At 34.5% G+C, this 25,278-nt stretch overlaps 1 protein-coding gene and 1 non-coding gene across 6 annotated transcripts; both read left to right on the top strand.

Moving 5' to 3' along the window:
• The first annotated feature begins 2,995 nt into the window (after nt 1-2,995).
• LOC145788834 (ubiquitin carboxyl-terminal hydrolase 23-like) lies at nt 2,996-16,144 on the top strand. Of its 5 annotated transcripts, none has more exons than XM_082924921.1 (7): nt 2,996-3,482; nt 4,025-4,139; nt 6,215-6,325; nt 6,881-7,053; nt 7,248-7,574; nt 8,663-8,788; nt 15,882-16,144. In XM_082924921.1, exons 4-6 carry the CDS (start codon nt 6,931-6,933, stop codon nt 8,765-8,767), a joined length of 555 nt encoding a protein of 184 aa, XP_082781047.1. In that variant the 5' UTR covers nt 2,996-3,482; nt 4,025-4,139; nt 6,215-6,325; nt 6,881-6,930; the 3' UTR covers nt 8,768-8,788; nt 15,882-16,144. The 5 variants fall into 5 exon arrangements, with proteins under 5 accessions (XP_082781047.1, XP_082781048.1, XP_082781049.1 ...); XM_082924922.1 differs by lacking the exon at nt 15,882-16,144 and adding an exon at nt 9,410-9,546; XM_082924923.1 differs by lacking the exon at nt 15,882-16,144 and adding an exon at nt 9,377-9,509.
• LOC114306431 (small nucleolar RNA snoR86) lies at nt 14,441-14,573 on the top strand. Its single transcript, XR_003644675.2, has one exon. It is a non-coding gene; the product is annotated as a small nucleolar RNA snoR86 (small nucleolar RNA).
• Nucleotides 16,145-25,278: the final 9,134 nt, after the last annotated feature.

Below are 25,278 nucleotides of genomic sequence, written 5' to 3'. Positions count from 1 at the left end.
TTATTGAATATGTGATTTGATTGGTCATTGTATATGACAACGTGTTTAAATACATTATATATGTATCTTGTGTGGAAAGAGATAGGGGACGTACTCCATTGTGTGCGAGGAGATAGATAGGGGATGGACTCCATTGATAATTAAGTTGGTGGGAGTGTTCAGGGTGAAAGTCCCGAAATCTTATTTATTTATGGGTGTCGGTTCCCTTGGACGTAGTTCCGTAAAATGGCAAGAAATAGAAGTGTTGAATTGATGTATATATTGAATTGTGAACCATTGAGTTGTAGTCTCATCTTGGTTGTTTTGAGAATAATGAATTTGGTTAATTGCTTCTATTCGAAACGGAAGAATGAAAATGAGTTGAGATGTGGGTTATCTAAATTGAATGAAATTGAAAAGGATATGATTGTTAAGAATATCTCACATTTATCTAATGCTTATGTCTTAGTTAATTCTCATATATTGTTTAACATATCTCTACTGGGTTTTGGTTCACCCTACTTGGGACACCATTTTTCAGGTACAGGTGACATGCCGCCTCCAAGGTTTTAGCTGGGGAGGTTTAGGAGTTGAAGGCTCCATTTTGTTATTTTTATTTTGTGTTAAATGTAAATCCAAGCCGAGGGTTTTATATGTAAAGGAGTTAGAACTCTTCTTGTTGTAACCAAGTGATGACTTGGAAAGCTGTAAGTCCGTAGAGTATTTTTTTGTTGCTAACTTGTAATATCTTTTGTAAAGAAGACTCTGATGAATGAAAATATAACATTTCTTTTATGTTTAAGGACCTTATGAATGATTGACTTACATTTTTTTTTTGAGGGCGTTACAATTTGAATTATTAATTGAAATATATTTATGATATTTTTGAAAACTATATATTGACTTGGTGATTTATTAATAGAATGTATCATTTGTTATATGATTAGAAACTTGAAATGTATTTTTCAAAATTACAAAGGACAATTCGTATTTTAAATAAATTTTAGGAGTGTATTTGTAATTTACCATATTTTTTATTAGGATGATATATATATATATATATTTTGTGTTGTTGTTGTTGTTGTAATAGTTAGATAAAAAAAATCCAAAAAGATCTAAAAATATAAGATGTCATTTCTTAGACAACAATCTAAATAATAGCATTTTGACGGCACTAAAGTAATTCAACTAAAATTTTACTTTCTAAGCCTCCGTTTGGGAAGTGGGTTGGCTTTTTGACTTTTTGGCTTTTTTGACTATTTTAGCTTGGGCTTAAAAGCTTGGTTTGGGAAGGGCTTTTTGGCTTTTTGACTTTTTTGAGTTTTTTTGTGAGAGAAGAATGTAATGATTATGGGTTGGATTTGATGTTTTGTTTGTTATGGCTAAAATAGTCTATTTTGTTTTTTGTAGCTAAAATAGCCAAAAAAGCCTGTAAACCCACTTGCCAAACACAGGCTTAGTGACATACTATTATAATAAAAAATAAAAATAAATAAATAACTCTTTTATTAAAATAACTCTTTTATTTATTATTAATACATCTTTAATAATAATAAGGAAAATGATTTGGAACCTCAAAAAAGCCCCCTAATCTCCCTAATCCCCAAAACGATGTCGTTTTGGAGAATTTTTTTTTTTTTTTTTTTTTGCCTTGATTTGAAAATTCGGGGGATTAGGGGGGGATTTTCGGGGGACAGAGCACAGTCCTAATAATAAATAAATAAATAAATCTTTTATTTATTATTAATACATCTTTAATAATAATTATTATTTATTATTATTTTTAAAATAAATAACTCTTTTATTTATTATTAATACATCTTTAATAATAATTATTATTTATTATTATTTTTAAAATAAATGTGATTAATTTATGTTGTTATCTATCTATCTATCTATATGTCCAGTGTGATGCACAGACTATTTTTTTTCTTTAAAATAACATTTTATGTTATAATATATGTGTTTTAAAAGAATAATTTTAATTTACAATTAGAGTGTGATTCCAATTATTTATTGTAATAATTTTTGTCTTATCGTTTTGAATACTTATTTATAATAATTTTAGTTAAATTATTTATTTATTTTTATAACTTTAATTTTATCATGCTATAAAAATGTAATTATTATATAATGATTTTATATGTTATATATTAAATTATATGATAGTAATTCAACACTCATTTTGATATTAAAAGTAATAGTTAAATTAAAAAGAGACTTGATAACATAAAACTAAAATTAATTCTAATTATTTAATTTTCTTTTATATTCACTAGTGGTTGGACACGTGCGTTGTATGTGATACATAATTTTTCATCAACTATTAATATTATAATTATACATATCTTTTAAATTGATATGTGATATGCATATAAAGTATGAAGACTTGTATTTTGCCATTTCTTCCCAAAATGCCCTACTTTTGTGTTTTAATTACAAACTTACCATCAAGGCTTGGGAATTGTGCCTATTATAATTTTCTTTGTTTTTTAGGTTTTTTAAACACACTTTGGCTCATTTTGAGAACTAGATTATGACTTTTAACCTACTTCATTCTCTTAAAAAAAAAAAAAAAAAAATCAAAAAATAACTTTTAACTATCTTCTCAAAATACTTTTTTGTTTCATAAATTTATTAGATTAACCTATTGATAGTTGTATGGTGCAGCTCATGTACACTATATGCGGACCTTATGCAATAAAATGTACAAATATAATCATTACAATATTATTGACGGTATAAAATCAAATATTATTTAGCCTGTGTTTGGCAAGTGGGTTTACAGGTTTTTTTAGCCACAAAAAACAAAATAGACTATTTTAACCATAACAAACAAAACATCAAATCCAACCCATAATCATTACATTCTTCTCTCACAAAAAAACTCAAAAAAGTCAAAAAGTCCTTCCCAAACCAAGCTTTTAAGTCCAGATTAAAATAGTCAAAAAAATCAAAAAATCAAAAAGCCAACCCGGCTAATAGGATTGTAGGGTTTAGTGGTTTTTTAGCTTCTCTCTCTGGTTTTAGAGAGAGAAAGAGAGCTAGATACAGGTGCTTGTAGAGAGAGAAACAAGCTGTTACATGTTCTATAGAGAGAGAGAGAGAGAGAGAGAGAGGTGTTTTTTGGTTACAAAATCTGAAGATCTCTATTGTACTCAATTACTGAGACCTCTCTTATGATGGCTGAAACTCTGATCACACCCAATTCACACGCAGATGAGTCATCGGACCCTTCGGCTCCGCCGTCAGTCGAATCTCTGTTCAGCAGAAAAGTCGATTTCCACCCGGCGAAGAAGCCATTCTCTGGGTTCAGCAATGGCGGCGGAGGGTTTCGGTCGGAGACTCTGAACCCAACTACTATCTCGGATCCACGGAGGCTCGGTGCGTCGGGCCAGGGCAGTGGTCAATCGGGTCTGGCTGGGAAGAAACGAGATGGGTCGGAGTTTTTGGATGTTGGGTTGGATCCTGAGCTCAGTTTTGGGATTACTTTTCGGAGAATTGTGAGTAGTTGTTCAGTTGATATGTATATATATGTGTGTTGTGTTTTTGGTAATTTCTGCTTTGTATTGTTCTATGGTTTGACAGTCTTTTGCACTTTGTTCTAGATTTTGATTGGTTTAGTTTGTTGTTAATTTCTGTACATTTTTTCGCTGTTTGTATTGCATTTTGTATACTTTTTCTGGTTTTTTTGTTTGTTTGTTGGGATTGGGTAGTTTGCTAGTTTTTCAATTAGATTGTTTTTCTTTAAAATTCTCTCTCTAATTATTGGATTTGCTTATAGATTAGGCTTTTGGTTGATGGATGCTTTAGTTTGTGTTTTATTTTAATTTTTTTCAAGGGTTTATTGTGATTTTGCTATCTTTATTAGTTTGATTTGGCTTATTTGTATAATCAGCCATTACATTGTTAATTTGTAGGTGTTTGATTATTTATATAGTTGTATATTTACTTTTACTTTTATTAGTTTGAACTTTGTTGAATGTTGACTTGGTTTGAAGTTATCGGTTTGCTTAACTATTAGGATGGTATGCATAACTTACAGGGTGCAGGACTGGAAAATCTTGGAAATACTTGTTTTCTCAATTCGGTTATATAATGCCTCACATATACAGAGCCTTTAGCCGCATATTTACAAAGTGGGAGGCATCAAAATTCTTGTGAGTTTCTATCACCCTCTCTCCCCTCATCTTGCACACAATTTACTAGATGAATTGCACTCATGATTCTGTGATGATATATTTTCATGTTCATTATATATTTCCAGAAAAATTGCTGAAGTTGGATGAACAATTGGTGATCCAAACCTTGATTGAAATGATCTAGGACAAACCCTACCCGAGCTTGGCTCAACCTTAAATACCCTGAATGCAAAATGGACAAAGACACAACCACTTGTCTTCTGATATGTATATGTCCTTGACACAAGTACATTTTATTTTCTCATTGGTGGATTGTTTAGGTAAATATGTCTGCGCATGATGCATTTAAGTTTATGCACGAGTTTCATAAAATTGGACATACATGCTTAAACTTGAACTTGAATCAACCCATCTTATAAAACCCAGAACTTGGGCAGGCAACCCTACCTGTTTTGTGTTCTCATTCTCTTCCCCCAATGACCATGCCCATCCCCTAAATTGGCCGTAGATATTCATAACCATTTAGAGTACTCACCAATGAACTGTAGTCGTATGCCAATCGTATAGATATTAATATGCTCCCGACCCTTAGAATCAATACTTGCTTGTTGAAGATGCATGTGTAGGCAATCCAAAATTTTTAACGTTGAAACAGCTTATTGAGTTGGAAGAAGAGTACACATATAGTAATTGTCTTTAATCTTTGTGCAATTTTTGCCAAAACAAGTAAATCAGTGGTGGAGTTAAGTTTTTTTTTTTTTTTTTTTTTTTTCCTGGAGTCTATCAACAACTAATTGATTATGCTAAATTTTAGTTTATATAAAATATATCAGTGCTAACTTTCCCACAATCTTATATATGTATATCCATTATCATAGAAAATGATGGAAAACAAAACCCTAGCATACAAAATTAATTCACTAAAAATTAAAACTAAACAATTGATTTCTACAAAAATTACTTCATTACAAAGAATTGATGAATTGAAAAAATTAAATTATTATTAAAGAAGTTTTAGTGAGACCAATAGAGGTAGTAGTGTAGAGATGCGATGCACTGACGGTAGATGGAAGTGTTGGGGGACCGGGTAGGCCTAGATTAACGTTGACTAGCGTTGTAAATAGAGATATGGATCTACTTAATTTGACTAGCGAAATGGCCTTTGATGGACCCACATGGAGAAGAAGAATTCATGTAGCTGACCCTATTTGATGGGACTTAAGACTTAGTTTGGTTTGGTTTATTAAAAATGTTTGAGTTCAAGTTTTGTTTACTTATATCTTCATAACAAGTGAAAAAGATGTCAATCACAAGGATGTAAACTCTTTTTAAGAATTATTTATCTCATGACGTGGGATATGCGACTTGAAAGTTCACTTAAAGAGATGCTTCTGAATATGATTTTAGGCTTAGTTTCATATTTTAGGAATTTGATTCACTACTATTATTGGATGTTAACCATTGACTGGAAAAAAAAATCCTGAAATATTTAATAGAATACTAAATTGGCACCTATTCTTTTGAAAATTTCACTATGGTCATTTGACTCCACTCAAGAGCATGTAGCTCTGCTTCTGAAGTCAATAATCAGAAAATCTTGATAATTTGTAACTAATTATTGACTTTGTATCTACACAAGGAGAGAATACAATTACCTCCGGGGTATCTTACTATAACCTCAAATGTGCTTAATACTATCCTTTCTTTTTGTTTTTTTGTGTGTATTTTTTGTCTTGTTTTAGTATTTCTCAAAGGGGATAAATTTTTTATTATTTTCTCAAAAGGGCTAAGCATTTACCCCAAATTTGCTGTGCGGATAAAGTGAAAATTTGCACTCCATTTAGAGTTTCCCACACTCCACTTTGAGTGTGCTTTAAAATTCCAAAATGTTTGAAGAAATGGATTAGGTAACATGATAATGGACTGCTAATAGGTCTGCTGTTATTTTTCTCTTTTTATATTTTAAAGGTTTTTTTGGGTTGTATATATGGTCTTCATTTTTTTTATTGTTGATTCCTATGTCTAGAACATTTGTTTGTGTTAATATTAGTATTCTTCATACCTTAATTTATTTTTTCAATCGATTCATGAAGGTTGTACTGCTGGATTTTGTGCTTTGTGCGCTATACAGAAACATGTTAGCCTTGCCCTACAATTAACTGGGAGAAGCTTAGCACCAAAGGATCTTGTCTCAAACTTGCAGTGTATCCTTATATTGTTTTATCGTGAATCACTTTCTTGAATTTCTGTTAAAGTTGCAAGGTATTTATTTATTTGTTTTAAATTTTTAGCTTTATACATTTGAATGTATTCATTATCTGCTTTACTCCCTATAGTTCAAATAGGTTTTCACAAGAGAATTTTTTATGCACTGTGGGTGTTGAGTTAAAGTTTGAACATTGTGGAAGCGATTTTCCCTTTCTCTTTTATTGAAATTGTGCCAATGCATGTTTCTTTTTCATAACAATATGAGGAAAATATGAATTTTTGTATACAAACTAAGGTTTCAGGTAGCTCAGAAATCAAATTTTGTATCATTATAATTTTACCTTGCATCTAGGATTCAAGGAATTTGGACACTAACTAGTAGTGTGAGGACACATTTCCCGCATAGCTTCTATGAGTCGTAAGTTGAATTATTGTTCACAACCCCCTCCTCTCCAAAAAAAAAAGGCTAATAAACCCAACCACCACAACATGGGTATTTTCTTCTTCTTTTTCGTAGTTTTTAGAATTTGGAATCCTTGATCACATATTAGGCATATCTCAGAACTTTCGAAATGCCAGACAGGAGGATGCTCATGAGTACATGGTAAATTTGCTGGAGTCAATGCACAAATGTTGCTTACCTGCAGGAACACCAAGTGAATCACCTAGTGCTTACGTGAAAAGCTTGGTTCACAAGATCTTTGGTGGTTGCCTCCGTAGCCAGGTAAACATTTTTTCTTGTATGCCTGTTTCTGGAACACGTTGCCTTTGGAAATAACCATGAATTTCATTGTTATATAAATACTGACAATAATCTAGAAGAAGTTTTTGATGGATTTGCTCACAATAATAGAGAAATATATTAGCATTTGAGAATCTAGCTGTTTTCTTCATTAATAGTCTTGTTTTTATTTTCAGGTGAAATGCATGCAATGCTCTTTCTGCTCCAACAAGTTCGATTCATTCTTAGATTTAAGCCTTGAAATCAACAAGGCAGAATCGTTGCACAAGGCACTCATACATTTTACTGCCAAGGAATATTTAGACGGAGGAGAGGGACAGTATCAATGTCAAAGGTGCAAGCAAAACGTAAAGGCTCTCAAACAGCCCTCAATTCACAAGGCCCCTTATGTTCTTGCCATCCACCTAAAGTGGTTTGGAACATATCAACCTGGGCAAAAGATTGACAAGAAAGTTCTGTTTGGTCCCACATTGGACTTAAAACCTTTTGTCACTGCACCCTATGTAAGTGAACTTTTTATTGATGCTGCCCATAATACTCATAGCTTGTATAGGTATAGTGGGGAACCAATTTTGTTTAGTTGTAACCAAATTTCCAAATTTTGAATTTTCAATGCCTCCATTTTCTATTAATCTGGAAAGTTCATTGATTTGAACATGTTATGTCCACAAATTTGATATTGTCATTGACAATCAAATGGATTTTATGTTTTTGAAATTAACAAAAATTGGAATGGTTTCAAGTATACTAGCTGCCAATAGAAAACGGGCTTGAGAGGATATTACACATACATAACAGGATTTAGCTTTTTGTATAGAACATTGGCAAATGTGGAAACATGAACCAAATTAGAAGCATAATGGGGAATGACTTGAAAACTTTCACCTGGTTATGCATTTACCAGGCATTTTCACCTGGTTTTTGATACATTTTCTTGCCAACATTTTATTCCAGTTACCCACATGTTGTGTTGGTTTTATGGCAGGGCAAGCAATGTGATATTGGCATCTGGAACATGTATTGGGTGTGGTGACTTTCTGCCATGTTCAATCTCAGATGATAGATTTATTATGCTCAAAACTCATCCACACGTGTAACACTTGAGTTGCTAAAGGATGAATGATAAATTGCTAATAATTAAAAAAATCTGGTAACCAGATTTTTATAAATAGCCAGTTGGATAAAAATTCCTGATGGACCTACAACTTTATTGATCTAGAAACTAAATCTGTTGTGTATGCTTGGTAAATCTCTTAGGGTTGGTTTGGGAAGTGGGTTGGCTTTTAGGCTTTTTGACTTTTTTAGCTATTTTAGCCTGGGCTAAAAAGCTTGGTTTGGGAAGGATTTTTCGGCTTTTTGGCTTTTTTGACTTTTTTTGTGAGAGAAGAGTGTAATGATTATGGGTTGAATGTGATGTTTTGTTTGTTGTGGCTAAAATAGCTTATTTTGTCTTTTGTGGCTATTTTAGCCAAAAAAAGCCCAAAAAGCCTCTTCGCAAACAGAGACTTAGGTAGCATTAGTACCAATTTGATGAGTGATTGATACCCCATGTGTTTTGTGCCATGGCTAATTCTTTGATTGTACTTGACAGGATGGAGAATTAAAGTATACTCTTTATGGTGTTCTTGTTCATGCCGGTTGGAGCACACATTCTGGCCATTATTACTGCTTTGTTCGCACATCAAGTGGCATGTGATACTCCCTTGATGATCATCAGGTATTAGTTCTATCTGTCTGTTTGTTGGTGCCTTTTTGAAGTTTGTTTGGACATACTCCTTGACAATTTGGAGCCTTCATCTCTTAATGGTTTCACTTTGAACGGTGTACTTGTTCTTTAAAATGCTGCATTGGTCGAAAAGGGATATATTTTTATTGCCATGTTTCCTAGATTTGTTTTGCTAGACCTTACAAGGGCATGTGGCGTCAATTAGGTTATAAACTAGCTATCATGTTGTATCAAGATATTTGTTTGCAGCCAATAGACCATTTTTACATACTTTACCTTTCTTCAACTCATAGATGGTATGATACAAGCTTACTTGATCCTCCGGTTAGCTTAGCTCCCTTTGTGTACAATTTATGTTGCTAGACTGGGAAGATTACCCATTGCTTTGATTAACAGTGTCCCAATACAGAACTGTGGAATTCTTGTTTTATAAAAAAAATAAAAAAATTGATAAAATAGATCTTTCTCTCAGACAAGCCATATAGTGGATATTAACTATGCCACCAATAGCTGAGGAATACATAACTCTTTGGATCTATGAACTAGAAACAACCTGTCCTTATTGTTTTATTATTGCAGTTTTAACCACCATGCCTTTGGTTCAAATCTCAGGACGAAGCCAAATCTAACAGTTACTAGGCAATCTGAAAACCCCTTCTGGGCTCATAGCACAACAGCCATGGTCTTACTACCCACCCTTTGTGTTCACAAATAAATTCTTCTTTTCTCTTTATAGATCCCTTTTTTCCCTGTGTTTGAAGAAAATTTTTCATCTCTTGGTTTTCTATTATTAATTTGTTGATTATGATTTTCTAACATCATTTTAGTTTGGTGATCATGCAAAATTAATTTAGGAAAATGCTTAAAGTTAGATCATTCAAATTATCTCTCTTAACTCATCGTGCGATACTCATGGAATTGTGGCAAGATGTAAAATTGAATAATGTAAAAAAGTATCACACGATTCTAGTTACAAGCCAATGTCGACACACTATATCTTAAGCCATACAATATGAGATAAATCGAACAATACATATAATTATTGTACGATTCTAACAACATTGCATAATACACAAGTGTCTCAAACTAGCCACCTTGATAAGATTGTTGCTATATGCCCCTCCAATTTCTTTAGACCCCACTTTTTCATATTTTTATTACCATTTTGCCCTAGCACAAAATACCTATTTTATCTTTATCCCTAACCACTCAAACTCTACCTCTACCTCTACCTCATTCCCACATCATCCATTAGTTGCTCTGGCCTTTCCCCTGCCCTTCCCCTCCCCTTGCTTTAGCAACCATCTCCCGCCCATCCCTTGCTTTTCCCCACCCTCACCCGCCCTTTCCCAGCCCATCCTTGGCACCTACCCCACCACTTTCCCCCTCCCCCCCCCCTCTCTCTCTCTCTCTCTCTCTCTCAATTAGAGGGGAGGCCGTCAGAGGGTGGAGAGGACTAGGGTGGCAAATGGAGGGTGGGGGCTACGGAGGTGGCGGGGAGTTGAAAGAGGCTGAGGGAGGACAGGGAAGGGATGCTAATGGTGGTGCTGGAGGTGGGAAAGGGTTGTGGAGTGGCGGTCGGAGCTGCTGAGGGGCAGGGGGATGGTTGTTGGAGCTGGTGGTAGTGGGTTGTGTGTGGGGTGGGTAGGATTACGGTTTGCTAGTGGATGACACTTTTTGTATTAAGTGGGGTGTCTAAAAAAAATAATAAAAATCAAAATTTGTTGGTGGGTGCTCTAAGAAATTTGGTGAAGCTATTATCAACACTCCCTTGATAAAATGATTTACTTTGGCGTGACCTTACTACACTTGGTTGAGTTTGTTAATGATTTCCTAGAAATATGATTTCGTAGGACATTAAATTGCAATGTTGCCACAACGTTACCCCTAACCACAACTTCATTTGTTGATTCTAAACCATCAGCCGATTCATACCTCCACTTAGTTTCACCCAAGCTTCAATCTGGTCATGGATAGATAACCTAGCTTCACATCCACTAACAGTGACAGTTACCCTTTGCAGATTGGCTTTTGCTATGGCTCTGGTGGGTTCCCTTAATCAAAGCCACTACCTATTTGTTGGGAATGGCTATTGCACAAAATGAACTCTTAATTATTTCATGGATCCTATTTCTATTTTTGTGAAGTCTTGACCAAGGGGATTCTTTCTTGTACAAATGGTACTTTGAACTTGGACTGAGTATGAAAAAATTGACTACACTTTTATCTTTTAAGTTGTTTTGTCGGACACAACATTAAGATGGAATGATACATAGTAGCCTTATCTTTATGCTTGAAATTGACTATACTTTTATCTTTTAAGTGGGTTTGAGAATATTGCCTGATGATGAACATGAGAGATCGTTTGAAACTTTTGAATTGCCCGCTTTTATTCGAAATTGGATGCACTTATATACACTTTAGCCTAGTCAAACACATTAACCAACATTTTTCTAGACCAATCGAGCCTTAATAGACCTCTAGGGTTCAAATTCTTTTCGAAACCTCTTTCACTTGTTACGATCCTAAAAAGGATTTTGTTTTTGTGTGACATGTGATGTGAAGAACTTTGCAAATTTCAAAATTGCCTAATATGGAGTAAAAGGCAAAATGGATGCTTTATGTAGTATATTGGACAACATAGATTGTCTCGCCCCCGATTTTTAAAGATCAATTAGGCGGAAACAAATTAACTTGGTGACAAAGCCTGGGGTCTTGGGGGTGTACTCTCTCCAAGGTTCAGGGATCGAAACTTCTTAGGTGCTAACAGTTCCTTGGGACCATTGGACCAGGGGAAAACCCTCGAATTAACCATGGTGCACTTGTGGGAAATTCCTTGCCGAGGACTTGTGCATTCCTGGGACATTAGTCGGGTTTTGATCTAGACACCTCTGTCCGTGCCAATAAAAAAAAAAAAAAAAACCTAAGCATGAGGTTTTAATTAAAAACTCCCTTTATTACTTAGTTCATTCTCAAAATCCCTTTCCATAGCCAATTCTCATTCAATTATGAAATTTAGGTTTGTCTCGTAAAATGTGCCCAATGGCCTTAAATTGTATGAGGCTGGAAAAATGTCCATTTTTCCTTTATAAGAGCCTAACTGAACTTTAGGTGACAAAACAAGTGTTCTGATAAAATTCAGCTTGTATTAGGAAGCATGCCATTTGATAGTTTTTGAAATAATTTGCCCTTTAAATTCAAAAACTCTAGTGTTCTCTCACGTACTAAACACATTCTCGTGTGGCGCCCAAACTAATAAAATGAAGTACATCATGTAATAACAGAAATAAATGTTTAAGTTACATACCCGAAATTAATTAATATAATAATCCAACAAAAGATGTAAAGGCATGCAAGCCCAATTAATGTAGGGTTTGAACTTAACATGACAAACTACGTCCCAACGCTTATGCCGGCGGGTGTCCATTAGTACCTACACAATGCAGGGGGGGTGAGTATTGACACTCACCCAATAGGAATCTCATTTCTTACTAAGTAGACATGTTAGTGTCGTGGCAAATAAATTATGTAATGGAATGTCCAATTTCTTAACTTAATTTTATTAAGCCCATCTTATTTAATTAACTCACTAGAGATAATTAAATAATGGAAAGAATCCGAAATCAGTAACCCGCCAATAGGGCTTCAATAACCTGCCAACAGGGTAAAAAATTTAGCCTTGCCAACACATACCATATCCAAGCTATAAATAAGTACATACTAGGTCCTACATTGATCTCACCCGATGCTCCCTCTGAGCTGCATGTTAGAAAATCCACACCACCCTCTCCACAGAAGCTACTATTGCTATCAACTGCGTAGTGTCCAGGGTTCTAACCCTCAAATAGCTTGATCCACCATCTCCTGAAGCTTATTGGCAATGCCGGCTATAAGCCTATAACCTAGGCCACGCCTGTGAAATCAATAGTACCGACCGAAAATCAACCGAGTACAAATAAAACTCCAAACTTGGTTATTTAACACTCAGTCACAAAATTACTTTTACAGTTGGAATATTTTTCGACACTTGGCCATTTTCTCAAAAATGTTCTCCTTGGCCAATACCCTTAAGGGTCCAATCTCAATTATGCCCCCAAGGCATAATTGACCTAAATGCCCTTAATGCACAAATTACTAAGATGCTCTCAAGGACAAAATTACCAAATTGCACTCAAGGCATAAATTATCAAAATGCCTTCAAGGCATCATTTACCATTATATCCCAATTAACCACAAGTTAATTTCTTATATGACAAATTCAAGAATTTCACCCAAATTACTTGTAATGGATTATTTTACCCTTAAGTGGCCAAAATCACCATTTAGCCCTTATAGTCTCTAAATTCATTAAATAACCCAACAAATCCACAAAAGTAACTTAAACCTTAAAATAATCATAAGAACATATTTACTTAAGAAACTAGCAAGCAAAACTAGTTTGAAATTTTTTAAAAAAATAGCAAAACTTAACTAAATCAAACCATGTTTTTCATTAGGCTATTTAACCCCATGATTAGTCTAACTACATTATTTTTCTCAAATTTTCAACACTTCTAAGATTTCACACAATTCTAAGGTTATCCAAAAACTATGTTGCACGGACACGGACACGGACACGGGACACGACACGACACGACACGACACGACACGCGAAAACACAAATTTTCAAAAAATAGGAGACACGATATGTTGGGGACACTTTTAATATATATAATTTTATTTATTTATTATATGTGTAAAATTAAAAAAAAAATTATTAGTTCCTATACAATTATAATAATAATAAAATTAATAAACATATTTCTTAAATTGTTTTTAATAAAAAAGATTTTTTTTAATAAAAAATGATTTTTTTTAAATAAAAATAATTTATTCTATAAAGTTTAGGTTTAATAAAAATAAAGATAAAAGAAAAAAAGAAAAAAAGAAAAAAAAGGGAGGGGAGAGAGAGAGAGAGATGTAATCAGGAAATAAAAAGGAAGGGAAAGAGACGGGGGGAGAAAAAGAGAGAAGTGAAAAGAAGGGAGTGAAATTAGAAAGAGAGAGGAGAATAGAAGAAGAAAAGAGAGACGAACTAGAGAATATGAATTAGAGACGAAGACGAGCAGAGAAGATGAACCAGAGCAGATAAGACGAAGAAGATTCAGGTTAGGGCTTCTTTGATTCATCTCTTTTGAACCGATTAGGGCTTTTTCGTTCAATCAATCTCTCCCTCAATCTGTTTCCCTCTTTCTCTCCAACAGCTTAGGGTTCTTCGATCCGTGTCTAGAAAGTGTCATTGCGTGTCCATCGCGTGTCCATCGCGTGTCCAACTGAAAAAATTCAAAAAAAAAAGAGGACACGTTAGAGAGAGTGTTGGACACGTGTCCACAGCGTGTCCGACGCGTGTCCGTGTCCGTGTCCGACACTCGTACGCCAGCCTTGGGAACGTGTTGGTGCTTCATAGTCCAAAAATTATGTTCTTTACATCAAAAGTCTTAGAATATGGCATAGACAACACCTTCTGATATTTGAGTAAAAAGCCCCAAATGTTTCTCGTACCCAATTCTTTCTTTGTTTTCGTTCTCTCTTTTACATGTTTATGTAAATATATGTATTATGTATTAGGGTTTGTGATATAGAAGAGGGAAAAGCCAATTTGCAGAGCAAGGGCGTCAATGAATCAATGATGAACCACTTGCATTGAAGGTTGGCAATAGTAGAAAAATTGCGATTCTCCGTGCCTTTCAAACATAAACTTTCATTTTGATTATGGCCTCGAACAAATCGCTACATCCCATATTTCTTTTTCGTCTCTCTGTTTTTTTGGTGAATCTAAACTTAATAGTTTTCTTTGATTTGGTTTTTTTATTTACTTTTTCTTTACGATCTCATCTGTTTTTCCCCCCCTTATTTTCTTCATAATTTTTTTTTTACTATTGTCAGATTTTCTGTTGTTTTGCTTGATTTTCTCCTCTACCAAAGAGGATCTGTGTATTGAAATCCTTTATGTTTTTTGATGGATTACACAGATAGATACAATTTGTTACCCGTATTATGACTATTGAATATTGATGATATGATTTTGTTGATGTTGTTTGAACTTATGAACATCATATGATTTTTCAGCCGCAAAAGAATTAACCAAAAAATTATGAGTTAAATTATTTGAAAAATATTATTTATAAAATTATTGGAGATGGTTAGAGACTTGGGTGATGATGTATAATGGTTCAAACCAATGATGGAGGGGTGATTGTGATTTGTAATTAGGTGGCAGAGAGAGGTCAGTGTAATTTAAACTTGTGGGGATGTCTCCATCTTGTCAAAAGCCTCAATAGATAGGTCAGTGTAATTTACCCAATTATTTTTATAAAAAAAAATCTTGGATTATATCATATTTTTCTTAATTTTTTACATATAGTAGTAACAAAACTAGATTCAGTGTAGTTTACCCAATTATTTTAAAAAATTCTTGGACTTTATCATATTTCTTAATTTTTTGCATATAGTAGCAACGAAACTAGATTCAGTTTTCAGCGTTTTGTTTGTGGATTTTGATGTATTTTCTAGTCTAGAGCTTGTGACAGAGCCATTTATCTATTATTTTCTACTAAAATATTTATTGATTGCCAAATGGAATTCTAAGAAAAATGCTGCTAGTTTAGCTTACATATGGACTTCCTCTTTGCTCTCCAGATATTTTTTCCCTTTGATCCTTCCGAATTTTTTAGAGTTATGTTATGACTCTTTTGGCTTTGTAGTCCATTCTTATTCTCTATTTTTAACAAGCTTGATCTCAAGTATAGTTATATGATGCTATTTGTGGAATGACTGACGTTTTGGGAAACATTATTAAGTTCATTTAATCCTCTCCATGATATTGGTGTTTTTTAACAATTAGGATTGCTTCATTTTTCTTGTTGTATTGAATTTAAGGAATTGGTTGTGCTATATGCTCCTATCATCATATTTGATGGTTGGTGTTATATCTTTGTTTTGTGATTTTTGCCCCTGTTCTTTTCTCAAATCATTTTTCTTGTTTAGCTTTAATTTTCACTTTGATATGATTTTTTGTTGAAGCATTTTGGGTGTTAATTTGTAGGGTCAAGAGGGAATCTGGAGGGAAATATATAGAGAGGTGGAGAGAAAAACGGTGGCGCTACTTGCATAATGATGTCGCCAAATTGAAGGTTGCTTATAGTAGTCCATAGGTTCCTTTGTTTTTCTTTGCTCAATCAAACTTTGTTTTGTCGTAGGAATGACTCATTTTTTGTTGATAGAGCTACTATGTATGTAGCAGCAGATATTTGAAAATTGAATTCAGTTTGTGTAATTAAAGTTTAATGCTTTGATTTACTAGGAAAATATTTGTTGTTTATTTTTTTCAAATGTAAATAATCATGTTTTCAAATTTAAGAAGTCTGAGATTTTTTTTTATCAAATACCAATCATGGTTAAAATAGAATTGAGATCTTTTTTCATTTACAATGACACTAATTGTGATGTATGTTTTAGAAATGATCAGTCTTATTCAAAAACTGAGATCTTCTGCCATTTATAATCACACTTTATGAAAAAATGTGATCTTTTTCCATTTTCAATCATACTTTTTCCAAATAAAACGCAATTAAAAGCTACTACAGAAGCAAACTAACATTGCTGAAAATATTCAAAGCATTGCGCACAGTGGCAGATCCAGCGGATCTAGAAATTCAAAACAAGGGGGCACATATTACTCACAACATTGAAATAAAGAAAAATCCACAATAAGCAACAAGATATTATTAAATTTATATATATATATATATATATTGGGAGGATCAGTTGTTGAGATTCAATATTACAATTATCATGAAAATTACATCAACATAACTTATAAATGTACAATCAACAACCTAATTGAATTTACGATTAACAAATCCAATACTATCAACTCAACAAAGTGTCCCACAATGAAGAAAAACAATTAATTAAACATACATGCAAACCCTATTGTAATGGCAAAAAATTCACTTTAATTCCTCTACTAGATATTCATTAAATTCATACATGCAGAAGCCGACATAATGTTCAATATTATCTGATATTCATAATGAAAGTAAATCTTCTTTTTGTATTCTTCATTTCATCAAGTAAGATGTACAAAATAAATCATATGCATTACACATTCATAACTCTTAAGCCTGAATCTACAACAAGTGATACTATTACAAAACTATTTCATGTCTCAAATAAAAAATATTTCAAGGAATATAACCTTGTCATAAAAAGAAGGGTTTGATTAAAATTTCTTTGGTTTGGTTAAAACAATTTTCTCTGGTTTAAAATTGTGAACAAATTCAGAGATATTTGGGAACAAAGCCATAGAAATTTTCTGTAAACAAAGCCAGAGAAATTTCAATTCTCTGTGAACAAAGCTAGAGAAATTTCAATTTTCTCTAGTTTGAACCCAGATAAATTCTTTGGGAAGTCCAGAATTTCTCTTGAAATTTCTCTGGGATTGAAATTTCTCTGGATCGATGTTAAGGGACCTTAGACATTATGAAAATATTATGTCATTTATGCTATTAAATCTTAATACCAGGGATTCTAAAAAAAAAATCCCCTTGAATCTATTATTCATTAAATATGTATATCTTAATTCAAATTAAATATTTTGAACCCTTTTTAATCGCAGGGAGCTGAATGAGAAGAAACTCTCACATCCGGTTCTGTAGAAGAGATGGAATTTAGAAAAAAGCCATCAACTATAGCCCCAAAAGAACTAGATTCCATAAACAACATAGAGCAAGAATGAAAGGAATATCTTATTGAGGTAATCATATTTATCGAGGTAATCATATTTGTTTTGGAAAATATGCTTTTCAAGCACTTGAACCCGCTTGGATCACGTCGAACAATGGCACGAAATGCAGATAAATTAAGGGGTAAAATTAAAAACAAAATGTCATTCAAAACAAATAAATGACTTCTCACCAAACTATTTCAAAAATGCTGGATCTCTTACCAATAAAAAATATACACTGGACCTAATGTCTTATACCATCCTTCGATTAGATTTATCACCAAATTACTATTTTATTTATTTATTATTATTCATTTAGAATGGTCTTCAATAAAAAATAATTTCCTAGAGTTCAATTGGGAAAAATATGCACCATGTAATTATCTACACGGTAATTAAACTTCAGGAAAAATGTAACCACACCACCGAACCCAATTATAGTTTCCCTCCAATGAATATCACCCTTTGGGAATCTCCATAATGCATTTTATTTGAAAGGCCAAATTTTATTTTGATCCATATGCAGATTATACTCTTATTTGAAAATAATCATAAAGTCCTTTCATAATTTGTAAACTGAAATATACTATTAAGTCAATTAAACATTTAATATTTAAAAAAAAAAATATTCTTATATATAAGAAATCTAAGTATCTGAACTATGAATATTTTTGTTATTAGCTTCGGAAGCAAAATACACTTTAACCATTTATCCTTTATTCCATATGCTCCTTAAATTTTGAAAATGAGTATATAATTTCTTTATATTTGGCATATGTTTCACATTTACTGTTAAGTGTATTTAACGGTTCATTTTAGTTCACAAATCATAAAGGGTTAGGTGGTTATTTTCAAATGAGATGAGTAATTTGTACATAGACAAAAAGATAAGAGAATAAAGTGAAATTTATCATATTTAAAAATAGTTATAGTTGTACATTATTCAATAATTTCTACAGTTGAATTATGTGCAAGATAATTAAATTTATTTTTCTCACATGCATTTTTTTTTTCTCAATTAAATTTAGATACAACAAAGTAGAAAACTGAAGGAGAACAACCGTTTAAACTCCATGAAAACCAAGAGTTGAGAAGCTTCAATGCTTGACCTAGGATTTATCTATCAGTGAAATGCAAGAAAAAATCAAGCACAAATGAAAAATCCAAAAATGAAGATTTAAAACTTAATAGCAAGTACATCCCTTCTCTAGTCTCTCTCCACCATTGCCACCACATCTTCCCTCCTAAGCCACTCTCCCCTAAACCAACCCTGCCTCGAGGAGATGGAACGACAAACAAATTTGAAAATTTTTAAGTTTTCAGTTCATTGGCATGTTTATTTATTTGTTTTTTGTAATCTATTAGCTAGCAGAGGATCAGCACATATGTGATTGTCTTGTAGATATGGACTCACATATCTCCAACCTAGATTCTAATTGACCACCAAAATTAGTGGAATTAAACACCATTAAATTTGAATTAAGTTTAAGAGTTAAATGAATATAATTTCCAATTAAGTTAAGAAAATTAGTAAGTGTTTCATATTAAGTTTAAAAGGTAGTAAATTGGAGTTAATAGATACTTGTAAGGTTTAAATTAGGGAGCTTTTTTGAGAAATCCATTTTCTAAGAACTTTATTCCATCCAACCCATATTCTTTTTTACTATTCTATTAGGTCCAATTTGAGATAAGAAGATCAAAATATCATTTTCATCTGCTTATGTTCCATTTAGTTTACATTATTTTCTTATATTTCAATAAGTCGTATGGGTGACATAATTACCAAAATACCCCTATTGTGAATGTTCACACTGTCAATGTGAATGTTCATATCGTCAATGTGTAGGGGCCCGGCCCATGTCGATCCTCGTGGATGCCCGGAAAAAATTTGAGTCGGGCCGGGTCGGCCCACAAGCCAAAAAAATAGGCCCGGCCTGACCCGTTGATAATGTGAATATTCACATTGACAAGTTAACATTCACATTGATAGGAGTGTAAAATTGGCCCGTGGCCCGTGGGCGGCTCGAAGCCAGCCCGCCGCCCGGGGCGGGCCCCGGCCGACCCGTTCGTAACGTGAATATTCACATTGACATATTAACATTAACATTGATAAGAGTGTAAAATTACCCCGTGACCCATGGGCAGCCCGAAGCCCGAGCTCGAGCCCGGGCCCGTTAACAATGTGAATATTCACATTGACATGTTAACATTCACATTGATAGGAGTGTAAAATTACCCCGCGGCCTGTGGCCGGCCCAAAACCCGCCCGCGGCTCGTGGGCTGCCCTGGGCGGGCCCGGCCCGACCCGTTGATAATGTGAATAATCACATTGACATGTTAACGTTCACATTGATAAGAATATAAAATTAGCCCGCGTCCCGTGACTGCCCGAAACCAGCCCACGGCCTGGGGCGGGCCCGGCTCGGCCTGTTGACAATGTGAATATTCACATTGACATGTTAACATTCACATTGATAAGAGTGTAAAATTGACTCGCATCCCATGGGCGGCCCGGGGTGAGCCCGGTCCGGCCCGTTGACAATTTGAATATTCACATTGACATATTAACATTCACATTGATAGGAGTGTAAAATTGGCCCATGGCCCGTGAGCGGCCCGACCTAGCCTGTTGACAATGTGAATATTCACATTGACATATTAACATTAACATTGATAATAGTGTAAAATTGACCCGTGACCCGTGGGCAGCCCGAAGCCCGGCCTTGGGCCGGGGCGGGCCCGGCCCGTTGACAACGTGAATATTCGCATTGACATGTTAACATTCACATTGATAAGAGTGTAACATTAACCCATGCCCCATGGCTGCCCGAAACCCGCCCACGGACCGTGGGCGGCCTGAGGCGGGCCCGGCCCGGCCCGGCCTGTTGACAATGTGAATATTCACATTAACATGTTAACATTCACATTGATAAGAGTGTAAAATTGACTCGCGTCTCATGGGCTGCCCGAGGCGACCCGAGTTTGGGTCCGGGCCTACCCCAGGCCGCGGGCGAGCTTCGGGCAGCGGACAAATTTTACACTCCTATCAATGTTAATGTTAACATGTCAATGTGAATATTCACATTATCACGAGTCGGGCCAAGCCGGCCTTGGGTTGCGATCTGGCTTCAGGCCGCCCACGGGCTGCGAGCCAATTTTACACTCCTATCAATGTGAATGTTAACATGTCAATGTGAATATTCACATTACCAACGGGCCGGGCCCTCCCTGGCTCGTGGTCGGGCTTCGGGCTGCCCACGGGTCACGGGCCAATTTTACACTCTTATCAATGTGAATGTTAACATGTCAATGTGAATATTCACATTGTCAACAGGCCAGGCCTGGCCCGCCCCGACCGCCCACGGGCCGTAGGCGGGTTTCGGGCAGCCATGGGGCGTGAGCTAATTTTACACTCCTATCAATGTGAATGTTAACATGTCAATGTGAATATTCACATTGTCACGGGTCGGGCCAAGCTTGCCTCGGGCTTCGGTCGGGTTTCGGGTCGCCCACGGGCTGCGGGCCAATTTTACACTCGTATCAATGTGAATGTTAACATGTCAATGTGAATATTCACATTGTCAACGGGCCGAGCCGAGCCTACCCCCGGGCCGCGAGCGGGCTTTAGGCCGCCCATAGGCCTCAGGCCAATTTTATACTCTTATTAATGTGAATGTTAACATGTCAATGTGAATATTCACATTGTCAACGGGCCGGACCGGGCCCGCCCTGGGCCGCCCATAGGCCGCGAGCAGGTTTCGCGCCGCCACGGGACGGGGGCCAATTTTACACTCCTATTAATGTGAATGTTAACATGTCAATGTGAATATTCACATTGTCAACGGGCCGGGCCGGGTCGGGCCCGCCCTAGGCTGCTGACCAATTTTATACTCTTATCAATGTGAATGTTAACATGTCAATGTGAATATTCACATTGTCAACAGGCCGGGCCGGGCCCGCCCCGGGCTGCCCACGAGCCGTGGACGGGTTTCGGGCAGCCACGAGGCGCGGGCTAATTTTACACTCCTATCAATGTGAATGTTAACATGTCAATATGAATATTCACATTGTCAACGGGCCGAGCCGGGCCGGACCCTCCCCGGGCCGCGGGCGGGCTTTTGGCCGCCCATGGGCTGCAGGCCAATTTTATACTCTTATCAATGTGAATGTTAACATGTCAATGTGAATATTCACATTGTCAATGGGCCGGATCGGGCCCGCCCCGAGCCGCCCATGGGCCGCGAGCGGGTTTCGCGCCGCCACGGGACGCGGGCCAATTTTACACTCCTATTAATGTGAATGTTAATACGTCAATGTGAATATTCACATTGTCAACGGGCCGGGCCCGCCCTGGCTCGAGGGCGAGTTTCGGGCCGCCCACGGGCTAATTTTACATTCCTACCAATGTGAATTTTAAAATATGAATGTTCACATCATTAAATTGCTAATCGTTCAAAAAATATTTATAAAGGTATCAAAATTGAATATAAAGGCATAAGTGTCCAAGAAAATAGTGTGAATCAAGAAAATGGACTTTATGGAATAAAACTATACATACATGGGACTAAATGGGTTAAAAAATTCCTTCATGGACTTCTTGGGTTAAAACACTTCTAAATTGGACTTATCAATAAAAATCCCTTAAAATTATATATATATGTATATATAAATGTATGTATTTATGCAATAATAATGTAAAAGAAGATGAATAAGGATATAAACGACTTTTTCTTGTTAACTTTAATGAAGTTTATATTGTAATTTCGCTCTAGTTTATAGGGAAAGTCTCTACTTATGTTTGAATAATAAAAGGGTAAACTGTTCAAGCCTTTAACCATTAGGGGTGGATATCGGCTTATTGGTCTGTCCAACCTGCTCAGCTCAACCCTATTTTTCTAGGGCTTAAAAAGGTTGTTTTAACGCATGAGGCCAGGCTGTACTGACATTTTCAACCCGAAATATCAATGGGTTAGGCTTGGGATTAATTAATTATTTATTTATAATACGTTAAAATATATATTTTTTTTTGTTAGGATCTAGACTTTATTTTTGTTGATTTTATTGAAACTCACATTTATGATGATGTGTGATTGAATTTATTTAATAAATCCTTCAATTTGTACACAAAATCCTTCAATTTATAATGATATCAATATATTTATTTAAGAAATATAATGCGTGATTGATTTGCTTATGAAATGATTTAACTTTTTTTTTTAACATATAGCCCGATGGGTGAGTTCAGGATTTATAATTAGTTTTTGGACTGGATTTGGACAAATTATAAAGGCCCGATGTTAGAACTGGGTCAGACTTGAACAAATATAAAATCTCTTATTATATAGTGTCGTTCTGGCCTGAAATCGGCCGGGCCCTATGTTTGTCTACCCCTATTAACCACAAGAGAATAAAATTAATTTTATCCTAGTTTTTATGTTTACCATACTAAATTTCAACAATAATAAAATATAGGGTTAATTTTTCACCCTAATAGTTTGATTCAAATTTCACTTTAATTCCTATAGTTTGCAAGCTTCACTTTACCCCTTGTAGTTTGGGTTATGTGCGGTTTTACCTCTAACGTTTGGAAATGACCACATAACTCTCACGTGATTTGTGGATTGAAGTGCATCGTTAAACACTGTTAAACATTTTATCCAACTTAACAGCAAGTGTGAAACATATAACATAAAGGGGTTATATATTCATTTTCAAATTTCAAAGGGGGCAAATTGCTTACGCATTTTCCAATTTCAAGGGAGTAAATTGCATATAAAATAAACAAATTTCAAGGGGGTAAATTGCACATAAAATAAGCACAATGGGTTAGAGTACACTTTATCTTCCAAACAAATGTCGAAAATACAAAGGTATTTTAGTTTTTTTTATTAAATCGCTAATGGTCTTAACGGTGCACTTTAGTCCACAAATCACAAGAGAATTATGTTGTCATTGCCAAATGTTAGGGGGCAAGCCACATATCGTCCAAAAATCACAAGAGAGTAAAGTGAAGTTTGCCCTAGTTTCAATTTGAATAATTTGATCTCTACACTTTAAGTCTAGTTTTAATTTGGTTATTCCGTCTAAATTTTTGATAATTTTGTCCACATGTACAATTTAGAAATCTAATAAATGTTCCAAAATTATTACTTTTAACATTCAATTTAAACGGAAGAACCAAATTGAAACCTTAAAAAATTGACAAGTGTTCCAAAATTGTTAATTTTAATCTTCAATTCAGACGAAATGACCAAATTAAAACTAAATTTAAAATGTAAGAACTAAATTATTTAAATTAAAACTATACGGATTAAAATAAAATTTAAATCAAATTACAAGAGTGAAAAATGTAATAAAATATATAATACATCGCTGAAGCTGCCTTTCAAATTACAATGAGTCATATCTAAAAAAAAAAATAAAAAAATTACCAACAATAGGCCACAATCAAATAACACAAATGTCACAATTAGAATTGCATATGATATACCATATAATTTTCCTACTAATAAACATTATCCATTTAGGTGGACTGTCAAAAAAATATAAAAAAGGGAGTTAATTGGTGATAAATCTAATATAAGGAGGGTATAAAGCATTGGATCTGAGAGAGATTTTTTTGTTGATGAGAGGTCCACACTTTGTGTAATCGTTTGGTGGAGAACATTTCAAATTTTACCCTTTGACTTTTTTTTTATCTTTTTGACTTTTCGTTGACTATCTATTGAATTTTTTTTATTTATTAAAATTCTTATCTGTTGAAATTTTCTATCTGTTCAAACATCAGATCATCACCAAAGAAATCTTTCACTTTCATATTTAGATCTGGCTAATTGCGAGTCAGAGACCTCAATTGACCAAAAAAAAAAAAAAATCATAAAACCTCTCTAACAAGCTTTCTGTTTCATCTCTATCAATCTGCAAATCAGTTTTATCTGAAATAAAATTGACTGTTCCATTCTTCCTTGTCCACCAGAGAGAGAGAGAGAGAGAGGTAAATTTATCTACATCAAAACAATGGTAGAAAGAATCATGAAACACTATTATCACCTCGGTTCAATTGCAAAGTCAGAAAACAATATATAAATATCAATGAATCTCAAGAGTTTTAAGGCTCCAAGCAACTACTATTAAGCACTAAAAATGAGTGATTTTATCATATAGGGGTGTATTCCCTTGAGAGCTTTCTAAAATAATGCATAAATTACAAATTTATCAATTTTATTTATTGCTTACTGATTATTCAAATACACAAACAATTATTCAACAAATCAGGTATATATAAACATATATAGCATTAAGGTATATTAGATCTATAGACATATTTTTCTATATTTGCTGGTGGTGGTGGTCCTGGTGATGGCAGTGTAGGGGTGAAGGTGAGACTGGCGGTGGTAGTGTAGTGATATTAATAAGACTTTAGTATGAAAAATATTTGCTACCTTTTAAAAGGGAAACATTTCATCCCCAAATAAGCTTGTTTTTTGTTGATCATGAAGAATATTTTTCGTTGACTTTTGTTTTTCATTATATCAAACGTCAATAAATACAGACCAAGCAAAAAACTCGAACCCAAAATCTTCAATATGAGAAATATCTTTACTACTTGAGCAGCACATAACATTTATTTTTAAATCAAAATTAAAATTTATATTTTATAGATTTGACAGCACACTCATCGATAGATACACACCCACTAACATATATATATATA

Source organism: Camellia sinensis, chromosome 4 (genome assembly GCF_055761805.1).
Source record: "Camellia sinensis isolate YWXY chromosome 4, ASM5576180v1, whole genome shotgun sequence".
Classification (NCBI taxonomy): Eukaryota; Viridiplantae; Streptophyta; class Magnoliopsida; order Ericales; family Theaceae; genus Camellia; species Camellia sinensis.
The sequence above is the reverse complement of the archived record's forward strand: the minus strand, read 5'-3'. Positions and strand labels throughout refer to the sequence as shown.

Bases quoted from the DNA above. Each gene is read 5' to 3' on its own strand.
- LOC145788834 (XM_082924921.1), top strand. From the start codon at position 6,931: ATGGTAAATTTGCTGGAGTCAATGCACAAATGTTGCTTACCTGCAGGA. The intron at 7,054-7,247 runs GTAAACATTTTT...TTTTATTTTCAG, and splicing joins GTGGTTGCCTCCGTAGCCAG to GTGAAATGCATGCAATGCTC. The intron at 7,575-8,662 runs GTAAGTGAACTT...TGTACTTGACAG, and splicing joins CTTTTGTCACTGCACCCTAT to GATGGAGAATTAAAGTATAC.